The sequence below is a fragment of the Salmo trutta genome, chromosome 24 (assembly GCF_901001165.1).
Source record: "Salmo trutta chromosome 24, fSalTru1.1, whole genome shotgun sequence".
NCBI classification, from domain to species: Eukaryota; Metazoa; Chordata; class Actinopteri; order Salmoniformes; family Salmonidae; genus Salmo; species Salmo trutta.
Window position 1 is genome coordinate 10,084,923 of NC_042980.1, and position 23,108 is coordinate 10,108,030.

General features: G+C 43.0%; 1 protein-coding gene across 1 annotated transcript in view; it reads left to right on the top strand.

Annotated features, from left to right (window-relative positions):
* The window catches only part of LOC115160655 (ubiquitin carboxyl-terminal hydrolase 37), a 34,091-nt gene extending 17,568 nt beyond the window's left edge, over window positions 1-16,523 (top strand). The window contains exons 2-24 of the mRNA XM_029710896.1: window positions 298-505; window positions 650-815; window positions 952-1,040; window positions 1,135-1,250; window positions 2,785-2,862; window positions 3,133-3,221; window positions 3,389-3,482; window positions 5,039-5,194; window positions 5,427-5,558; window positions 5,826-5,949; window positions 6,057-6,280; window positions 6,518-6,635; window positions 6,809-6,888; window positions 7,121-7,285; window positions 7,460-7,510; window positions 7,659-7,794; window positions 7,920-8,145; window positions 8,406-8,566; window positions 9,428-9,488; window positions 9,616-9,731; window positions 14,762-14,831; window positions 15,144-15,282; window positions 15,966-16,523. Coding sequence (XP_029566756.1) covers window positions 332-505; window positions 650-815; window positions 952-1,040; window positions 1,135-1,250; window positions 2,785-2,862; window positions 3,133-3,221; window positions 3,389-3,482; window positions 5,039-5,194; window positions 5,427-5,558; window positions 5,826-5,949; window positions 6,057-6,280; window positions 6,518-6,635; window positions 6,809-6,888; window positions 7,121-7,285; window positions 7,460-7,510; window positions 7,659-7,794; window positions 7,920-8,145; window positions 8,406-8,566; window positions 9,428-9,488; window positions 9,616-9,731; window positions 14,762-14,831; window positions 15,144-15,282; window positions 15,966-16,056 — 2,856 coding nt within the window. The 5' untranslated portion in view covers window positions 298-331 and the 3' untranslated portion in view covers window positions 16,057-16,523. The remainder of the gene's footprint in view (window positions 1-297; window positions 506-649; window positions 816-951; window positions 1,041-1,134; window positions 1,251-2,784; window positions 2,863-3,132; window positions 3,222-3,388; window positions 3,483-5,038; window positions 5,195-5,426; window positions 5,559-5,825; window positions 5,950-6,056; window positions 6,281-6,517; window positions 6,636-6,808; window positions 6,889-7,120; window positions 7,286-7,459; window positions 7,511-7,658; window positions 7,795-7,919; window positions 8,146-8,405; window positions 8,567-9,427; window positions 9,489-9,615; window positions 9,732-14,761; window positions 14,832-15,143; window positions 15,283-15,965) is intronic.
* The last annotated feature ends 6,585 nt before the right edge of the window (window positions 16,524-23,108 follow it).

Below are 23,108 nucleotides of genomic sequence, written 5' to 3' on the forward strand. Positions count from 1 at the left end.
AACCAACATCTCCAATCTTGTCTCATTGATTGGACAATTTGCTTTTGGAGAAGTCATTAGCCTAGGGGTTCACATACTTTTTACAACCTACTCTGTGATTGTTTAAATATATTCAATATAGACAATAAAAATACAATTTGTGTTAAAAAACACTGTTTTCCTATTGTTGTGATGAACAGATCAAATGTTATGACCAATTTTTATACAGAAATCCAGGTAATTCCAAAAGGTTCACATACTTTTTCTTGCCACTATATATTTAAAGAATATGTCCTTCTACTTTTCCTGTCCGTGAAGGTTATTTTGGAGAGCACCACCCTGACAGTCACCAATGGCAGTCGCCGTGCCCAAACTCTCCAGCGGTGCTGTTGTCAAAATCCGCTACAACAGCATAGATGTGGGCACCACTCGATGGAAGGAGGGGACCTTTGAGGTTCTTGAGAAGGATAACAAAGTCAACCTGTGCCTGAAGTTTAGTGCCGGTGGTGCAGCCAAAAGTTTCCAGGTATTGTATAATAGTGTTTTCCCCCATACGTGCTCATTTCACGTAACAAAATTGCATGCTTACATTGGACTTGAATAGCTGAGAAATTGTGTATGTTAAGGCAGTCTGAATGTATATGTTCATTATATATTTGTATGCTTTCAGCTCAACCATAATGTGAATAATGTCGTGATGCAGCCCATACACACTATGAGACGAATTGTGGTGACTCTGAAGGATGACAGCATAGTCACCCTTGAGAGAGTTCCCCCTGTTGTGGCTGAGAAAATGAAAGAATACCTTGAAAAGCTGAAGCATGGAAAATCAACCGGTAACAATCTATTGGAAATTGTAGATCATTGTCTTTTTTTTTTCTTTTTTTTTTTCTTAAGTTCTTTCTTAAAGTTGCAGCATGATTTACTGTGGACCAGTCCCTCTGCTGGAAAGTAAGTGTTGTTTTCTGGTAGTTCTAAAGACCTCCCAGGGAAGTGCCAGCTTTGGTGTGCTCGGGAATCGATCCGTAAAGAATGAGACTAGTCCGCCTGGAGAACGACAGGTAAATAATTGCGTTTAGAATACACCTGTCATTTTAAAACCACACTAAGTACCTCTGACAAGCTCATCAACTTAAACTCTGCCTCTGTCTCAAGACAACACCCAGGCGACCCATTGTGGACAACAGGGAGGAGACGATGACCCGCAAGCCCCTGGGTAGCCCCAGCAGAGTGACCTCCACACCTGCCCGCAGTGGGCTGTCTGAGACCAGGTAGTCATTCCCTCCTACAGACACACGCCCCCCACCACCCAGGTAGATAAAGCACTCGGGCTCCGTCCTGATTCTCCAGCACACTCCCGAACTGTGCTCTTGCATTCTCCCCCCTCACAGATTTAAAATGGAGGGACTTGTGGTGTAATGAATATGGTACATACACACACAGAGTGAGGACCAAAAGTATTTGGACAGCGACACCTTTTTGTTGTTATGGTTCTGTACTCCAGAACTGAAATGATACAATGACCGAGGTTAAAGTGCAGACTGTCGGCTTTAATTTGAGGGTATGTTCATCCATATCAGGTCAGCCGTTTGTTCTGGTTGTTCTGAACCGGTTTGAACCAAAATAAAGTACTGGTTTTATATAGTTCCTTCTTAAACCTCTTAACTCATCTTTTTTTTAGCTACACATTAAATTATTTCACCTATCATGCGGTGTGGACAGAGCATCGTGCTATGGAGCGGGCAAGCTATAGCTCAGTGAGTTGTTTACATACGTGATGTAAAGTGTAGGGCAACGAAAATTTTGCAGGTGGGGAGAGAGGGTGGAGGAGGTTTGGCTTGAAGCACTGGGCATATTGTGATGACATACATTATCTAAATTAGGCCCACAGAATTATTATTATTATTATAGGAACTTTGAATATCTTTGAACTTCAGAGTTGGCTTAACGTTGGACCAGAGAAGCTAGCTAGCTAACAAGCTTGTGTGTGCAGAGTGGCACCAGAATTAAAAACGCATCTTACTTTTTTGTAGTTTAATAAATCCAACGCTGAAAGGTGACAACTGTAGTATCCCTAACTAGCATTAAAAAAAGTTAATCCATTCTTCTCATGAGAAAATCCATTCTTCTCATGAGAAATCTCTCTCCCTATCTTCTGAATCACGCTTGTAATATCGGTAGGCTACAGATTTTCAGCTGGCTGGCAGACAATGGACTGGGGGGAAAATTATGTAACAATGTTATTAACTGGTTCCCATGCTTTTAAAATAATGGTTCTGTTCTGGAACAGTAAAGATCACTTTCGTTCTTATTCTGTTCCTTAACAAATGTTATTTTCCGTTTTTTTGTTCTGTTCACTGAACTGGTTCCAACCCTTGATGAAATACCCTCAAATTAAAGCAGACAGTCTAAACTTTAACCTTCATAGTCATTGCAACATTTCAAATCCAAAGTGCTGGAGTACAGAGCTAAAACACCCCCCCCCAAAAAAATCACTGTCCAAATACTTTTGGAACTCACTGCATGTCATTTAGCAGACGCTTTTATCCAATGCGACTTAGTAATGCGTGCATACATTTTACGTGTGGCCCCAACGGGAATCGAACCCACAACTCTTGGCGTTGTAATCGCAATGCTCTACCAAATGAGTCATAGGACCACCTTGCAACGCAACCTCTGTCCCAAATCTCCTCCCCTCTCACTAGCCTTTCCCCTGAGAGAACATTTCTTCACTTGACAGTGGCATTAGTCTTTTTGTATTTATTGGTCTCGTAACCACTCTTAATGCTGCGTTTGCCCCCTCAGGAATGAGAAGAGGAAGAGACTCCACATCTTTGACTGTGACCTGACTGAGGACTACCCCAAGGAGAATGACTCATCCAGGTATGACGAAGGCAATATGTTACTCTACCAAGCAAAGTTTTGGATTGATTTCACATCCCTCCCTGTCAATTTAGGAATTGATATGCTGTCCTATGAAAATGTCATGTCCGTAGTCCACTGACCGTTATTGACCAGGAATGCACCAAACACTGCTACCATTACTGGGAAATGAACACTATTATACCATGGGAAATAAATTAGGGGCAATGGTAGTGAAACCATTGTGCTCCACTTAATTTAAACTGTTTCTTTAATCTTTCTTTATATCAGCAACAACAAGGCCATGTCGGACCCCTCCAGGAAATTTCTGCTGAGCTGCAAAGACAAGCTGAAACAGGCGGAGGAGAACCGTAGCTCAGGTGAAGACCCTCAGTCAGTCTGGTACACATACAAAGTGGGATGTCCTTCTCCAGACTAGAACAGTGGCGTCTCCAGACGCCCTGTCTTTACTTGACTTTATTGTCCCCATGAGGAATTTTTCTTGGTGTCATGTACACGTCTGATAACTGTCTGGCTTTGCCAACAGTTTCACTGGTCCAGGCGCCACTTCAGCCCACGTCATTCTACGGCAGCCGATCGGCGACCAAAGACTACTCCGCGAGTCACTCCTTTCTAGACAGGTAAGTGTTTTTTTTTAAATATTATAATTGTTTTTTTTTATCTTTATTTAACCTCTCTTGGGTATGTGGGACGTGACCGTCCCACCTGCGGGACACACTATTCAACAGCCAGTGAAATAGCAGGGCGGCAAATTCAAAACGACAAAAATCTCATAATTCAAATTTCTCTAACATAGAACTATTATATCCCATTTTAAAGATAAGATTCTCGTTAATCCAACCACACATTAGATTATGTTAGCACATCACCTTGACAAGAAAAACCACACAGCCATTTTCCAAGCAAGGAGAAGTATCACAAAAACCAGAAATACAGCTAAAATTAAGCACTAACCTTTGATGATCTTCATCAGATGGCACTCATAGGACTTCATGTTACACAATACATGTATGTTTTGCTCGATAAAGTTCATATTTATATCCAAAAAAAAACATTTTACATTGGCCTGTAATGTTCAGAAATGTTTTTCCTTCAAAAACGTCCGGTGAATGAGCACATCAATTTATAGAAATACTCATCATAAACGTTGATAAAATATTAAACTGTTATTCAAAGAATTATATATAAACATCTCCTTAATGCAACCACTGTGACAGATTTCATGGGGAAAGCACACTTTGCAATAATCTGAGTACGGCGCTCAGAAAACAACATCAGGCAATACAGATACCCGCCATTTTGGAGTCATCTAAAATCATAAATAGCAAAAATATTCACTTACCTTTGATGATCTTCATCAGAATGCACTCCCAGGAATCCCAGGTCCACAATAAATGTTGTTTTGTTCGATAAAGTCCATCATTTATGTCCAAATACCTCCGTTTTGTTCAGTAAGCTACTCCAAATGTAGGAAGCGCACAGAAAATTTCACGACGAGAAGTCAAAAAAAGTTATATTTACCTTCGTAGAAACATGTCAAACGATGTATAGCATCAATCTTTAGGGCCTTTTTAACATAAATCTTCAATAATATTCCAACCGGACGATTCCAATGTCTTCAAAAATGTAATGGAACACAGCTACCTCTCACGTGAATGCGCGCCATTGAACTCATATTATTTTCTGAGTCACCAACTTCCCGGCCTTCTCGTTCGCTCTCTGTTCACTGTACAAGCCTGAAACCATTTTTATAAAGACTTTCGACATCTAGTCGAACCCTTGGAAGTGCAAAATGAACCCTAAGTCACTGTATACTGTAAAGGCAATCACTTGAAAAAACTACAAGCCTCAGATTTCCCACTTCCTGGTTGGATTTTTCTCAGGTTTTTGCCTGCCATATGAGTTCTGTTATACTCGGACATCATTCAAACAGTTTTAGAAACTCCAGAGTTTTATATCCAAATCTACTAATAATATGCATATCCTACCTTCTGGGCCCGAGTAGCAGAAAGTTTAATTTGGGCACGCTTTTCATCCAGAATTCCGAATGCTGCCCCCTAACCCTAGTGAAGTTAACCAGGTTGTTCCATTGGTGTTTATGATGCATTAGAGTGTATTCTTAAGATGCTGCCACACCTTCAGTTCCTCAACATTTGTTATCGTCGTCCCCCCACAGGCCATCCACTACATCCCTGACCCCCTCGGCTAAGAGAAGTCTCATGTTACCCAATCACTCAACCCCCTTAAAGAAAGTGCGCCCCACTCTGGACTACGGTGGCTGGAACAAGCCGAGACCGTCCACTCTGGCCCAGCCCCAGCCTCCACTGCAAGGGTAAGGAGACATCCCAGGGTTATAGTGGTGATTCTGAAGTTAACCTCCATAGTCAATGAGGGGCTGTTCTAGTGCTGCCTAACTACCAGAAGTGAGTAGTTTACTGTAACTGTTCGTGCTTGTTATGAGTATGCCAGTACAGACACTTTCATGTCACAACATGTATTCTTACCACCAGTGGTGGTACAGATTTAGAGTAGAACTCAAATGTCCTCTAACATCTTTGCTGCAGATTCTCCAACCTGGGCAACACGTGTTACATGAACGCCATCCTCCAGTCTCTTTTCAGCCTGCCATCGTTCTCCAATGATCTGCTGAAGCAGGGAATCCCATGGAAGAAGGTCCCAGCCAACGCCCTGCTCAGGTAGGCTGCTGTTAGTGCTTCAGCAGTCAGCCTCTTCAGCTAACCCCATAACTGAAAATAGGAAACTGTCATTTGTTTGATCAGTTCTTCAAATGTCCTCACCTTGTTTCTTCTTAAACACAAAAGATTTCTACTTTTCCAAGGGATGCACCTTTTTAAAATCTGTTTTGGTGTCATTTACCAAATGAACTGCTTATTTGACATGTGCAACTGCCTTACTCCCTTATGGACCCCTAACCCCCCCTCCCTCCCTCCCTGTGCATGCAGACGCTTTGCCCACTTGCTGGCCAAGAAGGACATCTCGTGCCCCGAGGTGAAAAAAGACCTGCTGAGGAGAGTGAAGAGTGCCATCTCCTCCACCGCCGAGCGCTTCTCCGGATACATGCAGAACGTAAGACCTACAATATTAACACAACCACCACCATTTAGACACTTAAGCAGCTCTGTATACTCGCTCACATGGTGGCTTCCTCATTCTCTCGCTCTCTCTATCTATAGGATGCCCATGAGTTTCTGAGCCAGTGCCTGGACCAGCTGAAGGAGGACGTGGAGAAAGTGAACAAGAGCTGGAAAAGCGAGTCGCCAGCGGCCGCGTGGGATGAGCCTCCCCAGCAGGCGGCCGCAGCCCGGCCCGGGGAGGAAGCGGACACCTCGCGCATCTACACCTGCCCTGTGGTGGTTAACATGGAGTTTGAGGTGCAGCACACCATCACCTGCAAAGAGTAAGTGAGTTGCCCCTTTTTCAGACTGGATTCCTGGGTGGTAAGTCCCTGATGGTGAATAAAATAATGGATCTCCATTACACAAAAATAGGTCAAAAGATTTTCTCTTGAGTCCATTCCTTTAGTTTTTGTGATATCACCTTTACAAAGCATATGAAATTGTCCTAAAGACTCACTGGATGTCATGTTATTAATGACAAATCATAACAGAGGTTGTGCTGATATGTGGTGTTTCAGCTGTGGCGAGGTGGTGACCAAGCGAGAGCAGTTCAACGACCTGTCCATTGACCTGCCTCGCAGGAAGAAGACCATCCCTCTCCGGTCCATCCAGGACTCTCTGGACCTCTTCTTCAGGGTGTGTGCCCACTGTCCCCACAAACCACCACCTGTCTATATATATATATATATATATATATATATATATATATATATATATTTAATCTCCACTAAAGGCAATGAAACAGTCCACATAGTATTCAAATCCTAATATGAAGTAGATTAGTTATATTTTCTGTCTGTGTATTCCAGATCGAGGAAATCGAGTATTCGTGTGAGAAGTGCAGCGGGAAAGTGGCGACGGTGACTCATAAATTCAGCCGACTTCCCAGGTACTCCCGTTTGTCTACAGCGGGGATCTTTAGCCCTGGTGTTAAGAACACCAACTCCATACTAAGCTGATCATTCACCTGGGTTGTCTTAATTGACATTGCAGCCTATTTCCTATTTAGTGCACGGGAATAGGGTGCCATTTGGGCCATTACCATGACCAAAGTGAATGAAGAAGAGGTATGGGCTTCTTCAGATAACCCTACATTGCTTTCTATCCTTTCCCTCACGCAGAGTTCTGATTCTGCACCTGAAGCGCTACAGCTTCAACGCCCAGCTGTCACTGAACAGTAAGCTAGGCCAGCAGGTGATGATCCCCCGCTACCTCACGCTGCTGTCCCACTGCACAGACGCCACGCGCCCCCCCCTCAGTCTGGGCTGGAGCGCAAACGCCGCCATGTAAGAAACACCCCCCCACCCCACCCCACAAGCACACTTGGAGACAGTGAACATTGTCCCAACTATTTGCCATTTTCTTTGGAAGTCACCACACAGACTGGTCTTAAATGTCCAAATAACGTTGATCACAATATTTTGTTTTCTAACCTACCACGCTCTGGTTTTTTTGTACAGGTCACGAACACTGAAGGCCTCCCAGTCAGTGAACTCCTCCTCACTACTTCGGTAAGCCAGTCTAAGAACATGGAATCACTAACACACACTTTTTACCTCCAACCCAGGAAGGCCAATCGTGTCCAGTGTTTCCTTGATGGCGCACAAAAGTGTGGATGTTTTGGTTCTTCTAACTACTGTTTTCATTTCCTTCCACCAGGAAAGTTTCTCTGAAGGCGGGGGGCAGCTCCAGCACTATCCTGGTGGACTCTGACAGCGAGGAGGAGCTGAGCCGGAAGGTGGTGAGCCACAAGCGCCGCCTCAGCGACTGTCTGCCCGACGACAGAGCAGACGAGGTTGGGGCACCAGAGGGATTGGGGGGGTATAAATTACTACACCCTAACTGCTGACGCATGCGGGGCCAGGTTGAAAGAACACTGTGTTTAGTGTGTGACATGATGAGCTCTGGCTGTGTGTTTAGGTCCAGCGAGGTGTCCACCACCCAGATGTGTCAGACTTGAACAGCATCAACGATGAGGAAATGCTGGCGGCGGTGCTGGAGATGAGTCGCCAGGACGCTGGGCTCTCCTGCCATGCCCCTGAGGACGAGCCAACCAGCAGCCCTGACACGGGCTTGGGCGACGCCGACGCCCAGGAGATGAACTACCGCCCAGACCTGCTGGAGACGGACACTAAGCCGTCTGCAGGTAACCACCAATCTCAGAAACACAGACACACCAGCCAGGAGGGACAGGGAGGAGTAGGCTTAAACAGTTCACTAAAATTATTTTTGAGACTACACACCAAAACAGCTCTCTGCAGTTACTTACTAGATGCCCATTCATTTCATTGAACTATGCTATTTTAAGACTATAGACTTTAATTATACAAAACGCATGCAGAAGCCTCTGTTTTTAAATGTGTGTTTTACCAACCCATGCTAAACGGAGTGTGTATCTGTGTGTAGACGTGCTGGACTCCCTGGACCTGACCATGGACGAGAACAAGGAGAACCAGACCCCCGAGGGGGTGCAGGGGGATCTGGACTGGGTGCAGCAGTATGGCCTGGAGCAGGAGAGGGAGGAGCAGGAGCTGCAGCAAGCCCTGGCCCAGAGCCTGCAGGAGCATGTAAGACTCAACACACTAGGACATTAGAGCGAGACCCCCCTATACAGCTCTACCATTGGACATTTTACTGTAGGGGAAACCTGATGTTGGTGGTTCACTGTTTTTGTAATGTAGGCTAATCCTCCTTCCGCTTCTGTAATGTTTTTGTGATCCACAAGAAAACAATCTGTCTTGAGCTCAGACCCACCGTCACTAGCACGCGCTCCAGCAGGTATATCTCACTGGTCATCCCCAAAGCCAACGCCTCCTTTTGGCCGCCTTTCCTTCCAGTTCTCTGCTGCCAGTGACTGGAACGAATTGCAAAAATCGCTGAGCTGGAGACTTATATTTCCCTCACCAACTTTAAACATCAGCTATCTGAGCAGCTAACCGATTGCTGCTGCTGTACATAGTCCATCTGTAAATAGCCCACCCAATCTACCTACCTCGTCCCCATATTGTTTTTATTTACTTTTCTGCTCTTTTGCACACCAGTATCTCTACTTGCACATTATCACTCCAGTGTTAATCTGCTAAATTGTAGTTGCCTCGCTACTATGGCCTATTTATTGCCTTACCTCCTCACGCCATTTGCACACACTGTATATAGACTATTTGTTTCTATTGTGTTATTGACTGTACGCTTGTTTATTCCATGTGTAACTCTGTGTCGCACTGCTTTGCTTTATCTTGGCCAAGTCGCAGTTGTAAATGAGAACTTGTTCTCAACTAGCCTACCTGGTTAAATAAAGGTGAAATAAAATGAATATATATAGGGCCAATGTTACCTATGTGAACTTTTGATAGAGCCGGACAGGACAGCTGGTTATTGCATCACCGCGATGCAAACCTGACCTTTGCAACGTGTGGTTTTTCCTACAGGAAGCCCAAGAGATGAGGGAGGACGACGACCTGAAGAGAGCCACAGAGCTCAGCCTGCAAGGTACAGCATAGACACTGCTACCCCTTTTTATGCCAATACGCAGCTTCACTAAAGTAAAGAAGTGTGTGTGTCTGTTTGCACATTTTTCCATGTCTTGATTCTCCCTCGTTTTTCTCCGCACTCCCAGAGTTCAACAATTCGTTGCCGGAGCTGCTGTGTTCAGACGAGGACTCTGGGAACGAGGAGGTGCTGGATATGGAGTACAGCGAAGCAGAGACCGAGGATCTGAAGAGAAATGCTGAGGTACGAAGTCTCCCTATTACTTTTCTCCCTCACACTAACCTTCACCAGGTTAGTGTCATTTATCAACTGCATAAATTTCACAAAATTCCTAGGATTTGCGCGGCAACAAAATATTGGGATTTCTCAAACTGTCGTATGCAACATATACGCGTGTTTTCGTTGATTTAATCAGAGCCCTACTATGTTTGTGCGCTCGTGACGAGCGTCACAACCCCGCCTGGAAAATACAATTTTACAGTAACAAAATATCTTCTTTTGCTGTATGATCTGGAGATGTTGAAACTGTGCCATGATAGTTTCTAAAAGAAAGTGCAATTTGATCAGATTTCTGTAGAAGTATGGGCAGAATGTTTTAATCTTTTAAAAAGTAAATGCTACAGCCCACACTTCTATGGAAAAAACAAATTGTTCAGTATTTTGTTTATCTCCTGCTTTCGTTATAGGCTCCGAGATGAAATAGGCTATGATGTCGCGTTCCTATTGCAATACTGTAGCCAAACAATACTGTCAAATATTTTAAATAGGCTACCGGTCTATTTACTTTCAAGCATGCTTGGCTATTGAATGAGAGATGGATAAATGGGAGCGTAATATTTGTTGTGTAGCAGAAATAAACCAGCCATGTCAGAAAAGGAGAGACATGTCCTGCAATATGATTATGATTTAGGCCTATATAATAAAAGTGAAATAAATATATTAGGGAACATGTGATCTCCTTACTAACGGCAAATGCATCTGTTTTATCATTAGGCCTATGTTTTAATGTTTTTATTAGCCTACCATTATTATAAATTCCCGTGCCTCAAACACCTCAATTTCCCCCAAAAATAACAATATTTGCTTGCAATACAGTTGATCAACCACTAGACGTTATGCATGATTTTGAGAAGTGCATGGAGATACGCAGACGATTTGGCATAATCTGAGGTTTTTGTGTTGTGCCTGCCATCGGTTGAAACACAGCATGCCCTGTCTTATTTTGGCGGATTAAATGTACTGACATGGTGCACACATCATAGAATGTTGACCTTGAATGGGAATATCTGTTTTAAGTTATACTGTCAATCCGCCATAGGAAACAGATTTTGAAATCATAGAAATGTAGATAAAAGAATACACATGACCATTTAAGTTGACGGTGGGTGGACCGGCGGCTGTTTTTGTGGTTGCAAATATAAGTTAAAAATTCTATTTCGTGTGTGTGTGTGTGTGTGTGTGTGTGTGTTAGAGGTCGACCGATTTATGATTTTTCAATACCGATTATTAGAGGACCCAAAAAAAGCAGATACCGATTAATCAGCCAAATGTTATATATATTTGTAATGACAATTACAACAATACTGAATGAACAATGAACACTTTTATTTTAACTTAATATAAACCATAAATAAAATAAATTGTCTCATAAATAATGAAACATGTCCAATTTGGTTTAAATAATGCAAAAACACAGTGTTGGAGAAGCAAGTAAAAGTGCAATATATGTGCCATGTAAAAAAGCTAATGTTTAAGTTCCTTGCTCAGAACATGAGAACATATGAAATCTGGTGGTTCCTTTTAACATGAGTCTTCAATATTCCCAGTTAAGAAGTTTTAGGCAGAAAGCAGAGCTTATCTGCATGTTCCCCTGTCAGTCTGCTCCTTCGCTTATCATAAATGATCCCCACCTCACTGAACACTCTCTCGCTTGGGACCGAAGAATGTGGGGGACAGAAACTTCTTTGCGAGTGATTGAAGTCTGTCCTCATTCTGCTTCCACCACTCCAAAGGCAAGCTGCTCTTTCTGTCAATGACGGGTGTCGTGGAAATTCAGTACTGAGAGAGACTTGGTCATTTCTTCAAACAATCGTCTTTATTTAATATCGGTTAATTATTTGCAATGGTGAGACCGTCAGCCCACCAGTCTTGACTGACTGTTAGGCTGAGAGTCTAGCCTTTACAGACGATGCACAGTTTTTATATAGCTGATACCAAGATTGCTTAGTCAGTCATTTCTAACCTTCCATAAGCCAACTTGGTTATCTACATTGGATGGTCGTTTACTTAGTCTCCCAGATGCCAGGAAGATGAGACAATGAGGCGTTGTTCTCAACTCTTCCAGGCTCTCTCTATCTCGAGTCACACACACCATCTATTGTGTATAGAATGCCAGCTTTTAGGTTGTCACCACCAACATCAATCAATTGTCAGCTTCAAGCTATCTCTAGTAGAACCCATGTCCTCAACACCCAGACTAGCTGCAGGGTGCTAGAGTGGAGACCATAAAACACAGAATTAGCAGGACAGATATCTTACTGTAAGTAAATAATTGTTACATATCCAACAAATAAGGTGAATACATAATTTTTCCCTCACACAGGCTCTGTGAGGTAACGCGCCAACTCAATTTCAAAACTGCACTGGACTTCAGCCCTGCTCTCTTGGCTTCTGAGGATTCTTGCATAGAGGCTGTCCACCAGACTGGGTGGCTGATCTACCCGGACTCTTTGCCTCTTTGCACCTGGTTCTGGGTCCTCCTCTTCACTAGTCCCTTCTGCTGTGGCTCTGGGATTTGGTTTCCTTAGTAGGTCAGATTCCTCCTTCAGCCACTCTTTTGCTTTCTCTAGTGCTGTCCCTGAGGTGAAGGCCTAGCGCTTGTAACGTGGATCCAGCACCACTCCTCGGCCTTGGAGAACCGCCTCGTCAGACTGTCCAACATGGTCTTCCGTAAAGTTTTGATGCCTTGAGTAGAAGAACCCTCCTGCTGCAGCTTCAGCAGCGACACACTGGGGATGATGCATGCGGCTGTAGAGTTGGACTGGCTCATCTCCAGTGTCACCTCCTCCATAGGTGCCAGAGTCTCACTTACGTTAGAGACAATGTCCCACTGTGCAACAGACAAACTGCTGATGTATCTGTATTCACCTGCATACACATTCAGTGCACGCCTCTGTTCAAACATCCTCTGCGACATGTGTAGTGTTGACTTCAAGCGTGTTTGAACTGCTTGGATGATGCTGTGTTTGAGAAGGCCCAAGCTCTTCCTGAATGGACCTCAGCCTCTGTTTGGCCAATACAAAGTGGTTAAAGTCAGTTGCACAGCTCTTCAACATGGCAATAATGTCTAGCACAGCTCTCTGACTGGATAGGCCATCATTGATTACGAGCTGTAGGGTGTGTGCACTGCAGCTGAAGTCTGGAAGCTCTGCCAGTCTCATACCTTTCACCATGTTTTCCCCACTGTCCCTGAGGACCAACACCACACGTTCTGTGTGGATTTCCCAGTATTCCAACATGGTCAAAAACATCTCTCTGTAGTTTCCTGTGTGTGATCCAGTCATAGTCTTGACATTCAGCACAACCTGCTTTCTTGTCCAGACATTGCCAATGAAATGTCCAGTAAAGCTCATCAGGGACTCTGTAGTACCTGACCAGCAGTCAGTTTTGAATGCCATGTGTGGAGCATTCACTGGTGCCACCAGATTCTTCACTTCACAACTCTTACCTGTGTTTTTATCTAGCATTTCTGTGCAGTTCAATGTTTCCAAATGGGTCTTTCAAATGGACAATGGCCTCAAGCATACTTCCAAAGTTGTGGCAAAATGGCTTAAGGACAACAAAGTCAAGGTATTGGAGTGGCCATCACAAAACCCTGGCCTCAAACCTATAGAAGATTTGTGGGCAGAAGTGAAAAGGCGTGTGCGGGCAAGGAGGCCAACAAACCTGACTCAGTTACACCAGCTCTGTCAGTAGGAATGGGCCAAAATTCAAACAACTTATTGTGGGAAGCTTGTGGAAGGCTACCAGAAACGTTTGACCCAAGTTAAACAATTTAAAGGCAATGCTACCAAATCCTAATTGCGTGTATGTGAACTTCTGACCCACTGAGAATGTGATGAAAGAAATAAAAGCTGAAATAAATCATTCTCTCTACTATTATTCTGACATTTCACATTCTTAAAATAAAGTGGTGATCCTAACTGACCAAAGACAGGGAATTTTTACTTGGATTAAATGTCAGGAATTGTGAAACTGAGTTTAAATGTATTTGGCTACGGTGTATGTAAACGTCCAACTTCAGCTGTATATGTAGAATGACACCTTTTCTGTGGATGTTCTTGTACCAGATTTTTCGTCACTGATCTTTTGAACAAATCACAATTTCGCAGGTGCACCACTTTTTTAGAATTTCGGAAGGAAAGGGGACATTTAGCCCATAGACTTGGTTGAGAGTTTCCGTTTTAAGGGTCTGGAGAATGGGGTTGGGTCGTATCCAGATTTGTATACCTTTAATACCATTCCTGTTCCATACCAGGGTATACGGTATTACGGGAGTGCATGCAAGGGCCGGTATTTCTTTCCAGATATTTTTTGTATTTTTTTTGCTTAACAAAAGCATAGCAAATTCTCATAGTTGACACAAGCTAAATGCTAACAAGCACAAGCGAACAAACTAAATGCAAGGACAGAGAACCCAGCTCATAAAGTTATACAACTATCTCAAAAGGCTACTCACACTTGAACCAGGAGGGGATTGTCTCTGCTGTCACCAAGAAGCTTGATCTTGCAAGCTAGCCACCTATAGCTAGCAAGTTAGCGAACCAAATGTGTTGCTAGAGCCCTGAGATGAAGAAAGTGTTTTTGAATGTATAGATAGTTGGTTAGTAATAAGATTATTTAGCTGGCAAACATCAGCAGTGAATTTGATCACCTCTTGTGATGGTCAACAGTGGATCTCACATTTGCTCTTTGTAAATAAACACACAATGTGACTGGTTCAATTTAATTTTTGTGAATAATATAATTGTTGTTAGTATAACATATTTTTGTGAAAGTATTTAAAATCATACCGCCGGTGTTTCAAAATACCCAGGTATACAGTATATGGCCCAAGATTAGTGGAGGCTTTGCTAGTCTTGTTCGTGTCTTTTCTAACATGTCCCCCAAGAAAATAAAGCATCTGGTGCAACTACGCACCATTTTAGTTCTGGGTGTCTAAGATTAAGTAGGGAGAAACGGCCCAGCTGAACACCTTCCTTTCTTGTTCCCAGAGCGGAGACTTGGCCAACTCGTTCCGGCTGATCAGTGTAGTCAGTCACATCGGGAGCAGCTCCTCCTCTGGTAAGCACTGCCCTGCCTATAGACCAGTCTGCTAAGATACAGTATATGCCCATGCTGCGAGATACACCGTTATTTGTGGTTACCAGAAATGAGTGCAAGAGATGTGAATGTTTTTGGTAACGACTATCTGTACATCTCATAACACACTACTGTGTAGCAGGAGCCACAGATTATCAATCTGTTCAAAAATGTAAAGCATAAATATAAAATGAGTCAGCTGAGGCAGCATATGAGCACGATACCACGAGAAGCCAAGACACCTGTGTATTTATAGTCTAATGTTAACCTATAATTATATCTCCGGACCCTCAGGTCATTACATCAGCGACGTGTACGACATGAAGAAGCAGTCGTGGCTGACCTACAACGACCTGGATGTGTCGCGCACGCAAGAGGCCACGGTGCAGAGAGACCGCGACCGCAGCGGATACATCTTTTTCTACATGCACAAGTTAGTCTCCCTCTACCAGCTTCAGTTGTGTGCTGGATTATATTAATTAGGGCAACAATGTGAAATTTGTCCAATAAGAAAGCATATTTTCATTTTCAGTTGCAAAATGTTTTTCTACAGTGTCCCCTACTGATCACAACCCTGTTCTCTTATGGTAAGGGAAAAACCACCAGCCTCCCACTATATGCCCTATACCAGTCTGTGAGTGACTGAGTATAATGCAGTGGAGGCTGAGAGAGACCCAGCTCTAGTAAGCAGGGTTGTCCATACAATTGTCAACTCTGAGCAGAAGCTGGAACAAAATGTCCCCTCTTTCATGCTATAAGAAAAGCTTATTTGTTGAAATTTCTTTCTGTTTTGTCAGAAAAAAAGAATGTGCCAAAGTAAAACCGTCTGGTAACTAGAAGTTTGCTGTGGGGTTTTAATATCAGGACATTAATAAAACTAAAATTCTACTTTCACTTATGGTGGGAGATCTTGTGGGGAACTTAATGTAATGTGTGTATCATTTTATGCACTGGAACCCACTGTAAGGGGTGTGGATTTGTTTCAGTGAGCCATGCCTTGACTGACGTGTGTGTGTGTGTGTGTGTGTGTGTGTGTGTGTGTGTGTGTGTGTGTGTGTGTGTGTGTGTGTGTGTGTGTGTGTGTGTGTGTGTGTGTGTGTACCCTCCTCTCCTCAGGGATGTGTTTGAGGAGCTGTCTGAGCTAGAAAGGACAGGGGCCAGTGGAGGAGCCTCTGAGGCAGGGAGGACTGTCCTGCAGCCCCTCTGAGCCACCAGGCTGTCATCAGTCACACACCAACCGACCAACACGCACTGAGCTCTCCCCAACACATGGTTTGGGATGACGGAGAACCTTTCTCCAGTACTACTGATCACCGTCCACATTTTTCTGTCTTCGGGCACTTTGTCCTTTTTTAAAACAAAACAACAGGCCATGGTAGCTTCTGTCGCGAAGGCGGGCTCAGACGTCAGCACACAGAGCCAACGTCCTTCTCTCCAGGTCTGTTCAGAAATGAGAGACAGCGCGCTCAAAAGAAAGAAAAGAGCTGACTGTTCTTTGTTTATTAAACCCTGAGAGATATTAGCCCTGAACTTTTCAGGCTTCTTTATTTAATTTTCTATGATTTGTTGAATTTGTTGTTGTACTATAGTTTTTCTTGGCACACATGATATTAACTGTCATGCATTTAAGAAATTAAATAGTAAGTGTCAGATGCTTGATGCTGGTGCTCCTTGGATTGTATGGTTTTTACTTTTTATTTCCAATATAATTTAAAATGTATTCTAAAATATAGTTTAGGGTAAGGAGGGTGTACATTTTTGTTCTATACAGTGCATTTGGAAAGTATTCAGACGCCTTGACTTTTTCCACATTTTATGTTACAGCCTTATTCTAAAATGAATTAAATTGTTTTTTTCCTCATCAATCTACACACACAATAACCCATAATAACCAGCAAAATCAAGGATTTTAGACATGTAAAAGCAGGTTCACGTCCGGGCTCTGGCTGGGCCACTCAAGGACATTCAGAGACTTGTCCCAAAGCCACTAATGCGTTGTCTTGGCCGTGTGCTTAGGGTCGTTTTCCTGTTGGAAGGTGAACCTTCGTCTGAGGTCCTGAGAGCTCTGGAGCAGGTTTTCATCAAGTATCTCTCTGTACTTTGCGCCATTCATCTTTCCCTCTATCCTGACTAGTCTCCCAGTCCCTGCAGCTGAAAAACATACCCACAACATGATGCTGCCACCACCATGCTTCACTGTAAGGATAGTTCCAGGTTTCCTCCTGGTGTGAGGCTTGGCATTCAGGCCAAAGAGTTTAATCTTGGTTTCATCAGATCAGAGAATATTGTTTCTCATGGTCTGAGAGTCCTTTACATGCCTTTTGGCAATCTCCAAGTGGGCTGTCATATATGCTTTTTACTGAGGGGTGGCTTCCGTCTGGCCACTCTACAGTAAAGGCCTGATTGGTATGCTGCAGATATGGTTGTCCTTCTGGAAGGTTCTCCCATCTCCACAGAGGAACTCTAGAGCTCTGTCAGAGTGACCATCGGGTTCTTGATCAACTCTCTGACCAAGGCCCTTCTCCCCCAATTGCTCAGTTTGGCTGGGCGGCCAGCTCTAGGAAGAGTCTTGGTGGTTCCAAACTTCTTTCATTTAAGAATGGATGGAGGCCATTGTTCTTGGGGACCTTGAATGCTGCAGAAATGTTTTGGTACACTTCCCCAGATATGTGGCTTGGTTTTTTCTCTGACATGCACTGTCAACTGTGGGACCTTATCTAGACGTGTGTGCTTTTCCAAATCATGTCCAATCAATTGAATTTACCATAGGTGGAATCAAACTGGTATAAACATCAAGGATGATCAATGAAAACAGGATGTACCTGAGCTCAATTTTGGGTCTCATAGCAACGGGTCTGAATGCTTATGTAAAATAAGGTATTTAATTTGCAAAAGATTCTAAACCTGTTTTTGCTTTGTCATTATGGGGTATTGTGTAGATTGAGGATTTGTATTTATTTCATCCATTTTAGAATAAGGCTAACAAAATGTGGAAAAGGGGAAGAGGTCTGAATACTTTCCGAATGCACTGTATGCCGCGAAACGTGGTGCAATATTTATGTTGTGGCATGGATTTGCCAATTCTGCTTGTATTTGTTTCAAGTCTGTTCATTTGAGTTAGGTGATAAAGGAAGTTTCCCATTTCTTTCAATGATTTACTTATGGACTGTTTGCTGTTTTATTCATGTTTTATAAATCTTAACAAGCTAAACAAAGTCACTTGTCTTTTATAAGCTTACAATCCTAGGGGTTCCCTGGTGTAGGGGTTTTCAAACTGGGGTCTGCACATTTTGTATATTCTTTTGGGAGGAAATATATATTTTTGAGGGGGGGTTGAAATATTTGATGAATATTGCTAGCTGCAACAATATCATCGTGAATACCATTTTTATGTCTGCGTCTAGTATGAAGGAAGTTGGAGGGAGTTTCATGAGCCAATGCTATCTAGCGTTAGTGAAATTACGACGTCTACAAAAGCGATCTTTTTTTAACATTTTCAGTTTTTTTTTGTTTTTTTTATCAAATTTATTTATATTGCCCTTCTTACATCCACTGATATATCAAAGTGCTGTACAGAAACCTGGCCTAAAACCCCAAACAGCAAGCAATGCAGGTGTAGAAGCACGGTGGCTAGGAAAAGTATCTTAGAAAGGCCAAAACCTAGGAAGAAACCTAGAGAGGAACCAGGCTATGAGGGGTGGCCAGTCCTCTTCTGGCTGTGCCGGGTGGAGATTATAACAGAACATGGCCAAGATGTTCAAATGTTCATAGATGACCAGCAGGGTCAAATTATAATAATCATAGTGGTTGTCGAGGGTGCAACACGTCAGCACCTCAGGAGTAAATGTCAGTTGGCTTTTCATAGCCGATCATTCAGAGTATCTCTACCGCTCCTGCTGTCTCTAGAGAGTTGAAAACAGCAGGTCTGGGATAGGTAGCACGTCCGGTGAACAGGTCAGGGTTCCATAGCCGCAGGCAGAACCGTTGAAGCTGGAGCAGCAGCATGACCAGGTGGACTGGGGACAGCAAGGAGTCATCATGCCAGGTAGTCCTAAGCCATGGTCCTAGGGCTCAGGTCCTCCGAGAAAGAGAGGGCATACTTAAATTCACACAGGACACCGGATAAGACAGGAGATATAACAGACTGACCCTAGCCCCCCGACAAACTACTGCAGCATAAATACTGGAGGCTGAGACAGGAGACACTGGCCCCTTGCGATGATACCCCGGACAGGGCCAAACGGGCAGGATATAACCCCACCCACATTGCCAAAGCACAGCCCCCACACCACTAGAGGTATACCTTCAACCACCAACTTACCATACTGAGACGAGGCTGAGTATAGGCCACAAAGATCTCCGCCACGGCACAACCTAAGGGGGGGCGCCAAACCAGACAGGAAGACCACATCAGTGACTCAACCCACTCAAGTGACGCACCCCTCCTAAGGAGGGCATGGAAGAGCACCAGTAAGCCAGTGACTCAGCCCCTGTAATAGGGTTAGAGGCAGAGAATCCCAGTGGAGAGAGGGGAACCGGCCAGGCAGAGACAGCAAGGGCGGTTCGTTGCTCCAGAGCCTTCGGGGCACATCCCTATTGATTTTAAAAACAATGTTTGAGCAAAGGAACACAGCATTAGCCATGCCAAAATGCATAGAATTACAGGAGATTAGCTTTAAAACTGCAAAATTGTCTCTCAGCTCAATGCTAAACTAGCATTTCTGGAAATTTGCATCAAAACAGCAAAGCTTTCTCAGCTCAATGTAGAAATGCTGAAAATTTGCTTTACAGCAGCAACATTTTCTCAATGCCGCCAAGGTACACTACCTTTTCTAGCTAATAGACTAGAGTTTACACTTCCTCTTCCAATGAACTGTGTTTAGGTCAAAATAATGAAAAAAGTTGACCAAATCTCAACATTTTAAAAAGTTGATTACTTCTACTTGCCATTATCATTCAACTGATAAGATGTTACTTTTTTTTGGCTAACATGATGGGGTGGTCCCTGGGTTGCTGGTCCCTGGGCAAGAAAAGTTTGAAATACCCGGCCCTAATGCCTCCCAGTGAAGAACCGGTAGTTTATACAGTTGAAGTCAGAAAATTAAATACACCGTAGCCAAATACATTTAAACTCAGTTTTTCACAATTCCTGACATTTAATCCTAGTAACAATTCCCTGTCTTAGGTCAGTTAGGATCCCCACTTTATTTTAAGAATGTGAAATGTCAGAATAATAGTAGAGAGAATGATTTATTTCAGCTTTTATTTCTTTCATCACATTCCCAGTGGGTCAGAAGTTCACATACACGCAATTTAGTATTTGGTAACATTGCCTTTAAATTGTTTAACTTGGGTCAAACGTTTCAGTTAGCCTTCCACAAGCTTCCCACAATAAGTTGTTTGAATTTTGGCCCATTCCTCCTGACAGAGCTGGTGTAACTGAGTCAGGTTTGTAAGGCCTCCTTGCTCGCACACACTTATTCAGTTCTGCCCACCAATTTTCTATAGGCTTGAGGTCAGGATTTTGTGATGGCCACTCCAATACCTTGACTTTGTTGTCCTTAAGCCATTTTGCCACAACTTTGGAAGTATGCTTGGGGTCATTGTCCATTTGGAAGACCCATTTGGAACCAAGCTTTAAATTCCTGACTAATGTCTTGAGATTATGCTTTAATATACCTACATAATTTTCCTCCCTCATGATGCCATCTATTTTGTGAAGTGCACCAGTCCCTCCTGCAGCAAAGCATCCCCACAACATGATGCTGCCACCCCCGTGCTTCATGGTTGGGATGGTGTTCTTCGGCTTGGAAGCATCCCCCTTTTTCCTCAAAACATAACGAGGGTCATTATGGCCAAACAGTTCTATTTTTGTTTCATCAGACCAGAGGACATTTCTCCAAAAAGTACGATCTTTGTCCCCATGTGCAGTTGCAAACCATAGTCTGGCTTTTTTATGGCGGTTTTGGAGTAGTAGCTTATTCCTTGCTGAGCGGCCTTTCAGGTTATGTCGATATAGGACTCGGTTTACTGTGGATATAGATACAAGGTTCTTTGCTGTTGTTCTGGGATTGATTTGCACTTTTCGCACCAAAGTACGTTCATCTCTAGGAGACAGAACGCGTCTCCTTCCTGAGCGCTATTGTTTGTACAGATGAACGTGGTACCTTCAGGCGTTTGGAAATTGCTCCCAAGGATGAACCAGACTTGTGGAGGTCTGCAAAAAAAGAATTGGCGGTCTTGGCTGATTTCTTTTGATTTTCCCGTGATGTCAAGCAAAGAGGAACTGAGTTTGATGGTAGGCCTTGAAATACATCGACACCTCCAATTGACTCAAATGATGTCAATTAGCCTATCTGAAGCTTCTAAAGCCGTGATATCATTTTCTGGAATTTTCCAAGCTGTTTAAAGGCACAGTCAATTTAGTGTATGTAAAGTTCTGACCCACTGGAATTGTGATACAGTGAAATAATCTGTCTGTAAACAATTGTTGGAAAAATTACTTGTGTCATACACTAAGTAATGTCCTAACCGACTTGCCAAAGCTATAGTTAACAAGACATTTGTGGAGTGGTTGAAAAACGAGTTTTAATAACTCCAGGCTAAGTGTATATAAACTTCTGACTTCATCTGTATTTATTTTTTCAAATGAGCTTCACTTTGAAAGATGTCTAGAATGTGTTCTTCAAACCTCGGAAAAACAATGCAGATTCCTGTATTACATGTGTAAGCTATCCCGAATATGCTTTGCTTTGAAGACGGCATAACAGATTTAACTATTTATACTGAACAAAAATAAACGCATCATGCAACAATTAACGATTTTACTGAATTACAGTTCATATAAGGAAATCAGTCAATTGAAAATTATTCATTAGACCTGAATCAATGGATTTCGCTTGACTGGGCAGAAGCGCAGCCATGGGTGGTTCTGGGAGGGCATCGGCTCACCCACTGGGGAGCCAGGCCCAGCCAATCAGAATTAGGTTTTTCTTCACAAAAGGGCTTTATTACAGACAGAAATACTACTGTTTCATCAGCTGTCCGGGTGGCTGGTCTCAGACGAAGCCGGACGTGGAGGTCCTGGGCTGGTGTGGATACACGTGGTCTGCGATTGTGAGGCTGGTTTCACATACTGCCAAATTCTCTAAAATGACATTGTGAGGCCGGTTGGATGTACTGCCAAATTCTCTAAAACGACATTGGAGGAAGTTTATGGTAGAGAAATGAACATTCTATTCTCTGGCAACAGCTCTGGTGGACATTCCTGCAGTCAGCATGCCAATTGCACACTCCCTCAACTTCTGTGGCATTGTGTTGTATGACACAACTACACATTTTAGTGGCCTTTTGTCCCCAGCACAAGGTGCACATGTGTAAAGATCATGCTGTTTAATCAGCTTCTTGATATGCCACACCAGTCAGGTGGATGGATTATCTTGGCAAATGAGAAATGTTCACTAACATAGATGTTAACAAATTTATGCACAACATTTGAGCTAAATAATCTTTTTGTGAATATGGAACAATTCTGGGTTCTTTTTATTTCAGCTCATGAAACATGAGACCAACACTTTACATGTTGCGTTTATTTTTAAGAATATTTTTTAGCAAAGAATTAAAAATTGCCAGCTCAGATGTCTCCTCACAATTTATTTTTTTTCTCCATCTGACAAGGCCAGTATTCACATCTTTTAGACATGCTTTTACTAAGATTAGGGTTTAGCTAGCTATTTTCTGGTCTCCTGCTTGCATTAAGTGAGGAGATTGAACGGGTTTCACGTTGACGTGTCTGATATGGAAAGCAAAGTGGATTAGCAGAGCTTTTTAGTTGTTCAGGCTCCAGTATTTGATTCTTCCTAGAGCGCATTTTAACAAAAATGTGAATTTTTTTTTAAATTGTCATCCATGTCAAGTTATAAGTAGTGTCCACAGTCAGTAGTGCAGTTTGATTGTGAAAATAGAGTTGTCTGCCTAGTTCCGTAGGTAATAGTCCATCAACAATCACAAAAGGGCTGACATGGTCCGTGGCTATCACTTTTGGAAATGGACAGTTAATTAATGATCAAGGAGTCGTCTGTGCAAGTTTCAAAATCCATTCAATGCAAAAGTCCATTAATTTCGTAGTCCTTCCATTACAGGTGGTTCTTCTTGGTGGAATACTTATGTAAAGGAGATATTTCTGTATTTCATTTTCAATCATTTTTCTAGGTTTTCTTAAAACATGTTTTCAGTGTGTTGTTATAGATTGTGTTTAGA